The 13849-nt window shown below is 36.6% G+C and overlaps 4 protein-coding genes across 11 annotated transcripts in view; 3 read left to right on the top strand and 1 right to left on the bottom strand.

The window, feature by feature from the left end:
* The first annotated feature begins 1116 nt into the window (after nucleotides 1-1116).
* LOC100267611 (probable polyamine transporter At1g31830) lies at nucleotides 1117-4361 on the top strand. Of its 5 annotated transcripts, none has more exons than XM_019218975.2 (2): nucleotides 1117-1217; nucleotides 2740-4361. In XM_019218975.2, the coding sequence occupies exon 2, from the start codon at nucleotides 2779-2781 to the stop codon at nucleotides 4186-4188; it is 1410 nt and encodes a 469-aa protein (XP_019074520.1). In that variant the 5' UTR covers nucleotides 1117-1217; nucleotides 2740-2778; the 3' UTR covers nucleotides 4189-4361. The 5 variants fall into 5 exon arrangements, with proteins under 5 accessions (XP_019074520.1, XP_003631566.1, XP_019074519.1 ...); XM_003631518.4 differs by lacking the exon at nucleotides 1117-1217 and adding an exon at nucleotides 1258-1372; XM_019218974.2 differs by lacking the exon at nucleotides 1117-1217 and adding an exon at nucleotides 1492-1832.
* Nucleotides 1371-8367, top strand: LOC100247024 (serine/threonine protein phosphatase 2A 57 kDa regulatory subunit B' beta isoform). The gene is made up of 3 exons (XM_002278160.4): nucleotides 1371-1492; nucleotides 5360-7260; nucleotides 7720-8367. Exons 2-3 carry the CDS (start codon nucleotides 6211-6213, stop codon nucleotides 8071-8073), a joined length of 1404 nt encoding a protein of 467 aa, XP_002278196.1. The 5' UTR covers nucleotides 1371-1492; nucleotides 5360-6210; the 3' UTR covers nucleotides 8074-8367.
* A 707-nt stretch (nucleotides 8368-9074) lies between these two features.
* LOC100245308 (uncharacterized) lies at nucleotides 9075-11762 on the top strand. Of its 3 annotated transcripts, none has more exons than XM_010648285.3 (6): nucleotides 9075-9251; nucleotides 9867-9943; nucleotides 10023-10114; nucleotides 10608-10756; nucleotides 10864-10945; nucleotides 11385-11762. In XM_010648285.3, exons 2-6 carry the CDS (start codon nucleotides 9907-9909, stop codon nucleotides 11496-11498), a joined length of 474 nt encoding a protein of 157 aa, XP_010646587.1. In that variant the 5' UTR covers nucleotides 9075-9251; nucleotides 9867-9906; the 3' UTR covers nucleotides 11499-11762. The 3 variants fall into 3 exon arrangements, with proteins under 3 accessions (XP_010646587.1, XP_019073890.1, XP_019073889.1); XM_019218345.2 differs by having other exon boundaries at nucleotides 9097-9303; nucleotides 9870-9943; XM_019218344.2 differs by having other exon boundaries at nucleotides 9098-9303.
* A 555-nt stretch (nucleotides 11763-12317) lies between these two features.
* LOC100250435 (transportin-1) overlaps nucleotides 12318-13849 on the bottom strand; it is a 35661-nt gene continuing 34129 nt past the window's right edge. For both annotated transcript variants that reach the window (XM_010648290.3, XM_019218943.2), the window contains exon 29: nucleotides 12318-13006. In XM_010648290.3, coding sequence (XP_010646592.1) covers nucleotides 12923-13006 — 84 coding nt within the window. In that variant the 3' untranslated portion in view covers nucleotides 12318-12922. The remainder of the gene's footprint in view (nucleotides 13007-13849) is intronic.

Raw genomic sequence — 13849 nt, 5'->3', positions numbered from 1 at the left:
ATTTTTTCTACAATCACTATCAAATGTAGTCTTAAAGTGCGTTTCGTAATGATTTCAATAAATGTTTTTGCCATTTCTAATACTTAAAATATAAAAAATTTAAAGTGTAAGAAATATTATAAATACTTCTTAAAATCACTGACAAATACACATTAAAAAACACATTCTTAAACCTGCTTGATGTTATTTTAATGGGATAGAAGTCTTTTCTTATATAAATTAAGTATTTGATAAAATTTTGAAATTCACTTTTAAAAATCTAAAGAATCACTCTTCTAATCTAAAAGTACTTGATAAAATTTTGAAATTCACTTTTAAAAATCTAAAGAATCACTCTTCTAATCTAAAAGTACATTCTTAAACCTAACGGAAGTCTTTTCTTATAGAAATTAAGTATTTGATAAAATTTTGAAATTCATTTTTAAAAATATAAAAATCACCCTTCTAATCTATCAACAATTGTTGGGTGAGTGATTCTCTTAAAATCTTTTTTTATTATTATTATTATTATTATATTGTTACCCAAAACCATTATCAAATTTTTATTTTTTATTTTTATTTTTTATGTCCAAACAGTAAGCTAATCTCCTTACAAAACATTTCTAACGAAAACGCTACTTATTATAGGACCACAAGGCTCAGGGAGAATCTAGTCATGACTTGACCTAGTCTAGTTTACCCCAAGGCAAGCGGACCGTGCCGTGCCCAGCCCAGCACATCATGAAAACGGGCCCTGCTTAGCGCTATGTAAGTGGGAAATGGGCCTTACTTGGCCCAAAATTCATCTTACTACGTCGATGTTGGTGGGCCTATATCAATTTTAACCTACTTAGGCGCCTCTCTCCTTTTACTCTTTTATTTTATTCTTCATTTTGCTGACCATCACAATCAGAATGAACTACGAAGGATTAGAAATTTTTTATTTCTCTTTTTGCTTTGTGGAGCCACCACGTGCCATTCACTTGAGAATGCTTCAGCTTTTTTAGGCAAGAGGTGGATACACTAAAGAATCAAAACGACGTCGTTCACTCAATCTTTCAAGACCCAACCAACTGTCTTTTCCACTTTGATCCAACATCAACTACCAAAAAAATCCGCATCTCAGCCTCTCTATAATCCTCTGATTCACCAGCTCTGAGTTTCAAAATCTGCGGTTCATAGAATTCCAAGAAAACCAGAGATGGGGTTATCTGGATTGACGCCAAAACGCTGTTGAAGTAATGCCAAAAAACTCTGTAAAGTAATGCTAAATCGATGGTTTTATGGTGTGTCGGCACAGCATTTCCTCTGAAGAGGACGCGTGTTGACCCACCTCTACGGCCCGTTCGTGATATTATGACACAGCCACCAAACCCACTTTACCCCTTTAATGGTTAGCTGTTAGCACCACTATCTTGTTTTTCTTGTAGTCCGGAGCCCCTTCTCCTCAAATTTGGTTGTTGGGTTTGTAAATTGTGTATCAAATTTGTGGGTTTGGTGGTTTGACGACGAGGTATTCGTTCTTTGGTTGATTTTTTTATTTTATTTTTTCTTTTTCCTTTCTTCTTTTTCTTCCCAGTTGGAGTAAACTCGTGTTCTGTCTTTTATTTTTCTGCTTGTAAATGGACCGACGAAGTGTGTTTTACCTGCTAATTGAAGGGTTTGAAGGAAATCCATTTTCGTTTGTGTATAACTTTCAAGTGCTCTGTGTCTGTGTTTTCTGTTTTTGGATGTGTTTGTTATTCTCTGAGTGAAAATACAGTTGCTGTGGTAGTCAGGATTTGTTGTATCATGCAAAGGAGGAAGATTACCACAGATTCTCAGTACTATGACAGAAAGGGGATTGCAAAATGGTGAAGGTCTTTTCAAATTATAGTTTTGAGAACACCTACATTTTGTTGCGCCGTGGCTTTGATTATTAGTATGACCGATATTTTCCAAAATTTTCTTGGGAAATCTTTCCTCTGTGAGATTGTTGAGGATTATGTTACCACTGGTGCAGAACCCATGATTTGGGTGTGGCTTGTTGGAAAACCAAGCTTGAAACTCAATTTTGAGATTGAATGGCTTGATTGTGGAACAAGATTGTTTGGAAATCAAGCCAAGCTTTTCGGGAGCTTTCTGTTGCTCAATTAGAAGGGTAGGGCAGGGTGGGGAGGTAAGTAGATAGGGTATGTATGTGTAGTTACTAGTAATTGAGAAGCCTATTTATTAGGTGGATTGGAATTTGGTCGTGTGCTGAAAATGAGTAAAGCCGAAGAAAATTATTAATTACCTGTTGTGAGTAGTGTGTCAAATATGCTTTTAATTACCTGTTGGCTCCGATGATTTGTCTATTTTGGTGTATCTGGGGCAAGGAAATCCTAGGACTTTTCAGGTGGAGGAGATGTCCGACCAAAGTCTGAACTATTAGAGTGGTCTCAACGGGTTTTGGAATTTTGGATGTCCAGGTGGAGGAGACGTCTGACCAAAGTCTGAAGTATTAGAGTGGTCTCAACGGGTTTGGAATTTTGGATGTCCTTAACGGAGACTAGCCTCCCTATTGTAGGTCATGCAGCCTAGTTGGGTTTTGTTTGTAAATTGTCAGTATACATAGGGTGTGCCCCCTATTTGTAGGTGTTTATCAATTCAATCTGCCGTCGTCTATCAAAAAATAAATAAAAAATCCTGGAATTCACTTTATTTTCTGATCTAAAAGTTTAATGTTTTTCTTCATTTTCTTCATCATTTACTCCTTTGCGAATTTGATATTGGATGCAGAAACAGAGGAATTTAACAAATCAGCAAACTTCTGTCCAAATGCGGAATGCTGAATATGTGGGTTTGGAGGACGATGCTTCTCCCAAGTATGATAACTTCAAGAAGGTTTCCATTATACCTCTTGTTTTCCTTATCTTCTATGAGGTCTCTGGGGGTCCGTTCGGTGTTGAAGACACTGTCCAGGCAGCTGGCCCCCTTTTAGCTCTTCTTGGCTTTCTGCTTTTCCCAGTTATATGGAGCATCCCAGAAGCCTTAATAACTGCAGAAATGGGTACAATGTTCCCGGAGAATGGTGGATATGTGGTTTGGGTTTCTTCGGCTTTGGGCCCCTATTGGGGTTTTCAGCAAGGTTGGATGAAGTGGTTGAGTGGAGTCATTGATAATGCGCTATACCCAGTTCTGTTTCTAGATTATCTGAAATCAGCAATCCCAGGTTTAGAAGGTGGGTTGCCTAGGATAATAGCGGTTCTAGCTTTGACTCTGGCTCTCACTTACATGAACTACAGAGGTTTGACCATTGTGGGATGGGTTGCTGTGCTATTAGGAGTGTTCTCAATTCTTCCTTTTGTCGTTATGGGACTGGTGGCAATTCCTGAACTGGAGCCTTCAAGATGGTTTGTTATAGACCTGCACAATGTAAACTGGGGTTTGTATTTAAACACTCTCTTCTGGAATCTGAACTACTGGGACTCAATCAGTACTCTTGCAGGAGAGGTGGAGAACCCCAATAAAACTCTACCAAAAGCTCTTTTTTATGCTCTTATTTTGGTTGTTCTAGGGTATTTTGTTCCTCTTCTGGTTGGTACAGGAGCTATACCACTTGATCGGGAGATGTGGGTTGATGGGTATTTCGCAGATATTGCTAAGATTCTAGGAGGTATATGGTTACGAAGTTGGATCCAAGGGGCCTCAGCTCTGTCAAACATGGGGATGTTTGTGGCCGAGATGAGCAGTGACTCCTTTCAGCTTTTGGGGATGGCAGAACGTGGGATGCTCCCGGATTTCTTTGCCAAGAGGTCTCGCTATGGGACCCCTCTTACTGGGATTTTATTTTCTGCATCTGGTGTGATTTTGCTCTCATGGTTGAGCTTTCAAGAGATTGTAGCTGCAGAGAACTTCTTATACTGTTTTGGAATGATTATGGAATTCATAGCATTTGTAAAGTTAAGGATGAGATACCCAGCAGCATCCCGGCCTTATATGATACCTGTTGGTACAACTGGAGCAATTTTGATGTGTATACCCCCAACCTTATTGATTTGTGTGGTATTAGCTCTTGCTTCTTTCAAAGTCATGGTTATTAGTCTCTTGGCTGTGATGATTGGGCTTGTTATGCAGCCTTGTCTCCTTTATGCTGAGAAAAAGAGATGGCTCAGGTTCTCCATGAGTTCTGACCTTCCAGATTTTCATTCTGCCTACCATGGAGATACCGAATCAGGGAAACAGTAGCAAACCTCAGACTTTGACAATGTAATAATGAGATTTAGCCTCCTTTTATTTGAACTTTTTGTCCTAGTTGTGTTTATAAACATCTTAAGATGATTATGAATATGTGGCCAAGAGTTATTCCTATTTTATAGAGGGTGAATGAGAATGTGAAGTTCAGTGCCAGTGATTAAAAATAAGGGTATGATTACCATATAATGTCAAGCAGAATTATTTACTAATCATATTTCATGTACATATGACATGATGTCATACTTGCTTAGACACTGTTATTTTGATACAGGCATATGAGTTTTGTGGACAGGTAACTAATACTAACAACTGGAAAAATTGTTATGTGCGTTCGTCTGAATTTTGTTCTTGCTTCTCTTGAAGTCATGGTTACTAGCCTCTTGATTGTGATGGTTGGGAAGTTGGATCTGTTCTATGAATGTGTGGCCAAGAGTTATTCCTATGTTATAGAGGATGAGTGAGAATGTGAAGTTCGGTGCCAGTGATTATGATTACCATATAATGTCAAACAAAATTATTTTCTAATCATATTTCAGTACATATGATATGATGTCATACTTGCTTAGACACTGTTATTTTGATACAGGCATATGAGTTTTGTGGATAGGTAACTAATACTAACTACTGGAAAAATTGTTTTGTGCATTCCTGTGATTTTTGCTCCTGCTTCTCTTGAAGTCATGGTTACTAGCCTCTTGACTGTGATGGTTGGGAAGTTGGATGTGTTCTCTCATGTATTTCTAGAAGAAGAGAAGAAGAAGAAGAAGAAGAAGACGGTTTTGCTTCTCAATAACTTCTAACCTTCCAGACCTCTGTTCTGCCTGTCATGAGAATACTGAATTGTGAATGGAGATACAATCGTTGACCTTGATATTTTAATCATCTATGCTACCCTCTTTGTTTTCACTAATATTTCCACCCCTTTTTTTTGGAGGTTTTTTTGAGTTTATAAATCTCTTGAGATGCTTATCAATATGTGGCCAAGAGTTATTTATAATTTATTGATAGCCTCCAGAAATGCTTGACACCTGGGATATAACCACCATGCCTTGTCAAGAATGCATCACAATTATTTGATAATCATCTTTCTATGTACAGATGCTATTATTATGAATAGGCATATGAGTTTTGCATACGGATAAATGCTGTTTTATTGATGCAGACTTGAAGGGGCCTAAAAGGGATTCTGATTTGCTCAATTTCTTCCAGGTTCCAGATTCATAGGTCTAATCTAAACCTACTTTGTTTCCAGTTCCCTTGTTTTCATGCATGATCTTTCCACTTAGTTCCCTATTTGTCTTTTCCTGTGGCCCTTGTTTTAGCTTCTACTATGTAACTATGCTCAAGTTCACATTGATTTTAGATCGTTGCATATATGTGTACAAGTGCTTTGCAGAATAGGCCAAAATTTTCCTGCTTTATATGTATTAAATATGTGTTTTTCTTATCTTTGTTGATCTGATCTATAATTCTTGGTTTCAAAGACCCTTCCAAACAGTTAACTTAGAAAACCCTACTTGGTTTGATTTTTGTAATGAGCGGTTTGCATGCTGTGGACCCGTAGTCCAAAAGGTCCAGAGTGATAGGTTGGTGAGGCACATGAATGGTGGACTAGACAAATCCAACAAGGCTATTGTCTTCTTGCGAATATCCCCTAATGTGTTTGCTACAAGCTGTTTGTGATTACCAACTTTCATTATTAGAGAAAGTCCATGTGGCACTCACCCGGGTGGGGAGAAAGAACTGAAAGTATCTCCCATTTACATGAACCTCAGCTTACCTGTCTCATCTGTGATTAGGGAAAATCCATATACTCCATCATCGGATATTACAAGGCTTCTTACCTATGAAACATCGCTGTCCTTTGGCCTTTCTTTCAAAACCCAACAAGAAAGAAAGTTAAAAGGAAAAAATCAAACATTTTTTTTCCTTTCTGCAGTTTGAAAATCCATAATCAAACACCAAACAACACTGTTAGAAGGAGATAGGCAAGAAGATAGGAGAGGGAGAGAAATGGGTGTAGAAAGAAACACCCCAAAAGCCTCTCCCAAGAAAAAACCTACCACCACCCTTCAGTACCTCTTTGATCTGGATTCTAAGAGCAATGGCAATGGCCATTTCAGCAACAGTGGGAAACAATCTTCTCTGGATTCCGAAAATGAAGAGCTCCTCTCTATCATCACATACTGCACCTTTGTCTTCACCTTTACTGATCCTTCTGAATCTCCTTCACAGCAAGATCTCAAGAGGCTCAAGCTCACTCAACTTCTCTCCCTTGTGAAGTCCACAAAGAAGCCACTCCATGATCAAATTTTGTCACATCTGGTTGCCATGCTATCTGCCAACCTCTTTCGCCCCCTCCCTCCATCTTCCAATGCCTCTGTCATCTTTGACTTACCTGATGAGGAAGACACCGCTTCTACTCCTGCACCTGCTTGGCCACACCTGCAAATTGTTTATGAGATTCTTCTTCGGCTAGTCCTCAACACAGATGCCAAGGCACTGCGTGATCATATAGATCATTCATTCGTTCTCAACCTCCTCTCCCTTTTCCAATCTGAAGACCCACGAGAACGGGAAAGCTTGAAGAACGTGTACCACAGGATATATTCCAAGTTCACCTTCTACCGATCATTCATGAGAAAAGCAATGAATGATGTATTCTTGCACTATGTTTTTGAGACAGAGCGGCCCTGTGGCATTGGCGATCTGCTTGAAATTTGGGGCAGCATAATCAATGGCTTCACCATTCCACTCAAGGAAGAGCACAAGTTATTCTTGATGAGAGTGCTTATTCCCTTGCACAAGCCCAAGGGGTTGCAGGTTTACCATAGGCAGCTGGCTTACTGTGTCTCCCAGTTTGTGCAGAAGGAGCCTGTGCTTGGTGGGATTGTTGTTCGAGGTATTCTAAAATATTGGCCGATCACAAACTGCCAGAAACAAGTTTTGCTTGTGGGAGAACTGGAAGAATTGGTGGAGATTATAGATCCTGAGCAATATAGGAAGTTGGCTCTGCCTTTATTCACCCAAATCACAAGGTGCTTAAACAGTTGGAACTCACAGGTAAGATGAATCTTTCATGGTTCTTGAGTTTGAGGTTTTTCTTTCTTCTAAATATTAACAAGTGGTTCTAATGAATCCTTTTCCTTTCCCTTATGCTCTGTTTGATTGCGGAAAAGTTGTGGGAGAGATTATAACTTTTTTTCACAGCTGCTAGAAACCCGACAAGTTTTCCATTGCCCCCAAGTTTCCTCTGCAATCAAACGGAAAACTGATGACCACTCCCTGAGAATTTTTCCAAACCATGATGCTTGAAACATTACTTCATTGTTGAGTGTGGGAAACTTTTTTTCTATGAAAGATCTCCTGGTTTCCAGCAATAGGACTTTTCTGTTCTGGGATTCCTGGATTGAGTTGCCTTTCCTCTCTGAAACATCATCTCCATTATGATGTTACTGATCATCCGTACATGGATTGCATTGTTTTGATTGATCCGAAATCCTTAAATTGCTTCAAACCCAGGTAGCAGAGCGTGCCCTCTACGTATTGAACAACGAGCAGTTCAGGAAGATGGCACAAGAGGCAATGGACGAGGTGTTTCCAGTGATAGTTGAAGGCATGGAGAAGAACCTTAAATGGCACTGGAGCAAAAGCGTTCGCCAATTGACACAAACCGTGAAGGTGATGCTGGAAGAAATGGAGCCGTGTTTATACTCCAAGTGTGTAATAAACCTTGAACTCCGAGAATCTGCAGCTCAACAAGAGGAGATCAAAAGAAGAGAGAAATGGGAAAGGATTGAACGGGCTGCTGATGCTGCTACTGCTGCCCAGAATCAGTTCCTCCAACCACCACATTGTATATGTGTTTCCAACTGAAGAACAAAGCTCAATAGTCTGTGCTGGCAGTTGTTATTACTTATTATACATCAGAAGACAATGGAAACAGACGGATTTAACAAAAGAAAATGAAGAAACCGATACTGGAATGCAATGATTCGTCACGATTTAGAAGAGTATTTTGCATTAGCCCAAGGATTATTATAATAATTCCTCTCCTTCCCACTCTGTTTCTCTTCTTTCTTCTTCACACAGTAGGCCCCAACATGCTCTGGGTTCCTAGTTTCAATCCACACCTACTTTTGGAGTGACTCTTTTGACTCCAAAGAAGCTTATGCTTCACTTGTTAGAATGCATATGGTGAGTGAAAATTTTTATAATTTTCTCCAAAATTAAATGATATATGTATCAGACGTGTTGGGTATGTGAGAATATGGCCAAAAATAGTATCATCGGCTACGTTTGGTACATGGGAATAAAAATAGAATACATTAGTAAGTATATTTAGATACAAGAACAACAATAAAAATAGGATAAGGATGAAAGTGAATCATAATATCAAGTAGAAGAGAATCAAATTGCATTCAGATTAAATTTGGTTTTTATAATATTGAATTTTTTTTTTATTCTTATTTTTTAAAAAATGGTTTCATTGATTGAAAAAAACGAACTAAAGACTTTATTTAGTAAAAAAATGAACTCGTTTTATAAAGAAAGTTTAATAGACTGCTCATAATTATCATTTATTTATTTATTTTTTAAAGGATTATTTGATTAAAAGGGTTGATAAAAATCTAATTTTTGAAATTTAACCTTTTTTTTTATTTGATTCTAATAAAAATATCCTCCTTATTTTGTTATAAAAATAATTTTTTTTTTGAAAACCTATATGTAAATATTTAAAATAATAAAGGATATTTATATCAAAAATGAATTATTTTTTAAATAAAATATGAAAATTATTTGAGAATTATTTCAGCCTTTTAATTAAATATTTATTTTTTAAACAACCAATTTTTCAAAAATAATATTTAATAAAATCCTGGTGTCGTTTTACTTTTAGCTCTAGGTGAATGAAACCTCCTTTGAACGACACCGTTTTATTCTCCCCTGACCTCTCCTTATCGTCCTTTTTCCTCTCTCCCTCTGTTGCGCGCACCTCCAGAACTAGGGTTTTGGGTTCGGTCGACCCACGAGGACGCCATCGTTTCAGGGAGGTAGGTTTTGAAATGGTTGCTCAGTGAAGGTCTTTTGGAAGTTGGAAACCAAGTAAGTGCAGAAATGGGTCTGTTTATGGTTAAAATTTTCCAAATTTTTGCTTCTTAAACTCATTAATTTACAATTCACATTCAGATTCATATATTAATATCAGAATTTTTTTTTTTATTTTAGCAATTCAAAAACTTGATAAATACTGACTAACGATTGAAAAGAAAAAAAAAATGATCAAAATCTTTTTATTTTATCATTTTTTTAATCTGGGTTGTTTCAAATTTTTCTAAAATAAAGAAAAAAAATGTGATTTTTAATGGAAAATAAAGTGCTGTGAGGAAGTGGTTTTGGGAACTCAAGAGCTATTGGGCATGGTTGAGGGGAAAATGGAAGAAAAAATGTTGTTAGATGTTTATCGAAATTTGTTCCTTTTTTTTTTCTTCTCTTCTATATAAACAATGAAGGATTTGGAATTCTGAATAATTTCCAATATATTTGTTTTCTTTTATATTTTCCACTTGAAATCAAACAAGAGAATTTAAGGTTCCTAGTTAGTTGTTAGTACTATATATACAAATATTGTTACTCATAAGAATTAAAACTTTTGTATTATGTTGCAGTAGTAGATTAGATAAGATTGGCAGCCAATTTTGGTGTAGGATGATGATTCTCCCTGGGTTGTTGCCTGCTTGTTCAGGTCCCTTTCTCTCCCCCTTGGTTTTGATTGTGAGCAAATTTGAATTCAGGTTATATGTTTGTGCTCAACCTTTTTGTAGGATTGATTCATCCTGAACTACCATTCCGGGATCAGAGATGTAATGGGATCGGATTTAAAGGTTGTAATGCTGTTGGGATAGCATGTAGAAAGGTAAGCTTAGATTTCTTTGTTCATTAGTTCCTGCTGAAAGATTCCATATATAATTGGCATTTGGGGTGAGTTTAAATGAAGTGACAATGTTTATAATCGACTTGGTTGATTAGTTATATTCTTTGTAAATGGATTTAAAGGTTGTAATGTTGTTGGGATAGTATGTAGAAAGGTAAGCTTATATTTCTTTTTGATAAACTTTGTAGATAAGTTCTTGCTGAAAGATTCCGGATATTATTGGCATTTGGGGTGGGTTTAAATGATGTGACAATGTTTATAATCGACTTGGTTGATTAGTTTGATTCTTTGTAAAGGGAGGGGCTTACTGCATCTCTCTCTCTCTCTCTCTCGCTTGTTTTTGCCTTTTCACACTCTTGTATACAATCTGTGTACTCTGATGCACCTATTGGCAGGCAATGTTATTTGCTTGCTGATCAAAGAAAGATAGTTGGTATTTCTCTTGAGCGTTAGATTTGGTTAATTTTTATGGCAGGTTCCCAGAGGAAGGATTCGATATTTTCATGAAGAGCGACTTGGCTCCAAATGTGTTGCATATGCAGGAAGAAATCGACATGAATTGAGCTTTGCCAATGACTCCCCCAAGGAGCCCTTTCTGTTGAGTTCAATTAAGGAAGCCTTTTGGTATTCTACCTTTCCATATTTCTCGCACATTATGTCGAATTACATATAGCATAGGAAGATAAGATTTAGAATTGTGAAGTGACTGATATTTTATCATCTTTTTGCAGGGCTTTGAAATCCTTGTTTGAGTTTTTGGTTGACCAACCTAGTCAGCTTAAGTACATAGAGTGGCCAAGTTTCCAAAGCACGGTTTGTACCCAAATTTTGAAGTCTGTTCTTTGGTAATTTTACCATTCATTATTGTTGTCACCCTTGGTAGAGTTTTACCCCTTAATAACATTGATATGATATAATAACAAGGACGAGTATGCTGGCTACCGAGCAGATACATGATATCAAAAGCACAATCCATTCCTCTAAATGAGGTCTGTGCATATGTTTGTTCATGTGTTTCTGGCATGCGAATCATAAGAGAATCAATCAATGGAAACCGTTCAGTTGTGAGCCCCTTCAGAATTTAGAACAAGCTGATTATTACCTTGAAAATTTCGGCTCTCCATTCTTATAGTAACAAGTATTTATGAAGACAAAATCTAAGAAAAACCTCTACCATTTGGGCAGAGTTTGGGCATTCAAACTTGTTGGGAGGCTGAGAAGGAGCTGATGTTTTCTTGTTGTTTTCCTGCAGCTGAAGACTGCTATTCTCACTCTTGTTCTTGTAGCAGCGCTCATCGTTGCGCTATCCTCAATCGACTCTGCCCTCTGCTTTCTCTTGACCATGTTTCTTCGGAGAACCAGATGACTAATGATGTTCTTCAAGCCTACTCTTCCAATTTTTACCAGTAAGCATTGCTAGTAAAACTCCGTGTGCCTGTTTTGAAGTGGGAAAACTTGAAACTCATGATGGAAACAGCAGAGGGAGCCATTTTTAGGAGAAGATTCGATGAAATGATTCATGAGTTCATTTTATTTATTATGAGAATTGAGCTGTGTTAGAAGCTCAGTTATACAACTTTTTGTAATTGGGACGAAAGGTGAAAAAGGGTATATGCATACCATTCAAGAACTCTTGGTTCTAGTGTTGAAGAAGAGTACGTGATCATTTAAAGAGAGAAAAGGAGATAAACACTCACATTGTGCAGATGAATCCTGGGAAAAACAGGGGTTTGTCAGAAGAAAAAAAATAGGTGAAGATAAATTTAAAGAACAGATTTACAAGCAATAAATTCAAATTCATTTAGCATATTTCAACTTTTTTATATAAAGACTAAATAATTTAAAAATATATAAACTTTTAATTAAATATTTTTCACAATACAATCAATCATAATAAAAAAAAATTTAATATTTTTTTCCCTTTCCTTAATACTTTTCAAAAATCAAACATACCCTAAATAGATATTGAATATTTGATGTCAATTTTCTCTCAAAACAATCATCCAAAGCACCCAGTATCTTTTCATATGAATGAATATGAAGTACCCAGGTAGAGGAAGAATTATAAAATAAGGAATAAATTTGAAGTATGATGGAAAGGATGCATAGACGATGGCTTAATATGATGCACATTTACCAATTAAAGTCCAAATAAATTTGATTTTCCATGAAACCAAGCAACCCAAACCTCCAAAAAAAATTTATTTGTTCTGCCAAATCCAATCCAAATCCCACAGCTACTGAATATTGCAAAGAATAATGCAGCTCCATCCCCCCTCAAATAATAGTTACAGTCCTAGAACAAAGTATACTGGAGGCCTATCCACTGAAGCCATATATATAAATAGGGGAAAACTCTTAACCCAAAAAGAAAAAAACCAGGAAACGAAGCTAGAACAAGATATGTACTTAACCTTTAAATATAGAATACAGAAGGTAAAAAAAAAAACTCTAGAAAGCTTGCAAAACCCGCAGAAAAGATTAAAAAAAATAAAAATACACCATATCCACATCCCAACCCTCAGTTTCTTCCTTTCTGTCGAACGAAATAGAGTCTCAGCGTGGCCAATCCGTTTGGAGAAAATAAAAATTAGCTCCATGCTCTAATGAGAACTTGGCAAAATTGTCGCCTTTGCTTGAAAAAAATGGGGATGAAAATCGGACTTTTCTCTCTTAATCAAATAATGGTTCCAACCAATACCTGATGATGAGCGAAACAACAACGCTAGTGGTGCAGATATACAGTTCTGAAGAGGGGTTCAGAAGATGATATTCGGAATCTGAAGAATACTATACTTGATATTTTGACAGCTTGTCCTTCACTGGAGGTTCCAAGGCAGACATGCACTGTTCCCATGCTCCATTCCTAAGCATCTGCCAGAACATTTGTTAAAGATACCAGTTACATCAGTTCTATGTTGTTTACTTGCCACAAAAAATATACTGAACTTGAGAATGCTATGATGAATAACAATAAATGGATATTCAGATATAATCACAACAAAGATTTACCACCCACCAGTGTCATGTTTACTAAGCCTAGTTAATGAACCAAAAACAAGAAACCCATCAAAGAAACATAATATTATTTTCAAAGGAAGCAAAGAATGAAACTACGGTCCAGGGTGAAGGTCTAAAAAAGTGTAGTCCACAGAGATGTCAATCACTTGCGGTAGGAAGGGAGGCAAGTGCAGGTTCAGTGATTTCTTTAGTGTTCATTCGAACATCTTGTACAAAAAGTATATATTTAAATTCCATCTTTAAAAAATTACTTTCAAAAATTTTAAAATTTAAGGTAATAAAAAAAATTTTATACCTCAATTTTTTTAAATCATTACTTTTTCAATGTAAGCCTTTAAGAATTCTTATATCTTATATAAAAATTACTACTATTTTCTGATTTTAAAAATACAAACAGACACTTAGTAATTTATTTCTTTATTTTTCAAAACTTTATTATGCAGTGTCTGCTCAGAGTTATTCACATAGAAAGCAAGTGGCTTAAGAAAACTTGTATTTACTTGGAACTTTAGGATTGATGACTTTTTCAAGTCATCTAATGTTTTAAAACTGGTCCCACAAACAACTAGCTAACCTACATAATTCTCTCACCAGCATAATAATGCATGATAATCTTCAAGGATTATGACCTCCATGAAACAACATGGCTACCAAGGGGTTATTTGGGTGAGCAGAACTCCTGAGTGTAAATAAAAC

The sequence above is a fragment of the Vitis vinifera genome, chromosome 3 (assembly GCF_030704535.1).
Source record: "Vitis vinifera cultivar Pinot Noir 40024 chromosome 3, ASM3070453v1".
NCBI classification, from domain to species: Eukaryota; Viridiplantae; Streptophyta; class Magnoliopsida; order Vitales; family Vitaceae; genus Vitis; species Vitis vinifera.
The sequence above is the reverse complement of the archived record's forward strand: the minus strand, read 5'-3'. Positions and strand labels throughout refer to the sequence as shown.

What these genes read in the sequence shown, in the direction of transcription:
- LOC100247024 (XM_002278160.4), top strand. Translation starts at nt 6,211, where the DNA reads ATGGGTGTAGAAAGAAACACCCCAAAAGCCTCTCCCAAGAAAAAACCT. An exon ending in TAAACAGTTGGAACTCACAG is followed by an intron (nt 7,261 to 7,719) that starts GTAAGATGAATC and finishes CTTCAAACCCAG; the next exon opens with GTAGCAGAGCGTGCCCTCTA.
- LOC100267611 (XM_019218972.2), top strand. Translation starts at nt 2,494, where the DNA reads ATGTCCTTAACGGAGACTAGCCTCCCTATT. An exon ending in CGGAGACTAGCCTCCCTATT is followed by an intron (nt 2,524 to 2,739) that starts GTAGGTCATGCA and finishes TATTGGATGCAG; the next exon opens with AAACAGAGGAATTTAACAAA.
- LOC100245308 (XM_010648285.3), top strand. Translation starts at nt 9,907, where the DNA reads ATGATGATTCTCCCTGGGTTGTTGCCTGCTTGTTCAG. An exon ending in GTTGTTGCCTGCTTGTTCAG is followed by an intron (nt 9,944 to 10,022) that starts GTCCCTTTCTCT and finishes ACCTTTTTGTAG; the next exon opens with GATTGATTCATCCTGAACTA. An exon ending in TTGGGATAGCATGTAGAAAG is followed by an intron (nt 10,115 to 10,607) that starts GTAAGCTTAGAT and finishes TTTTTATGGCAG; the next exon opens with GTTCCCAGAGGAAGGATTCG.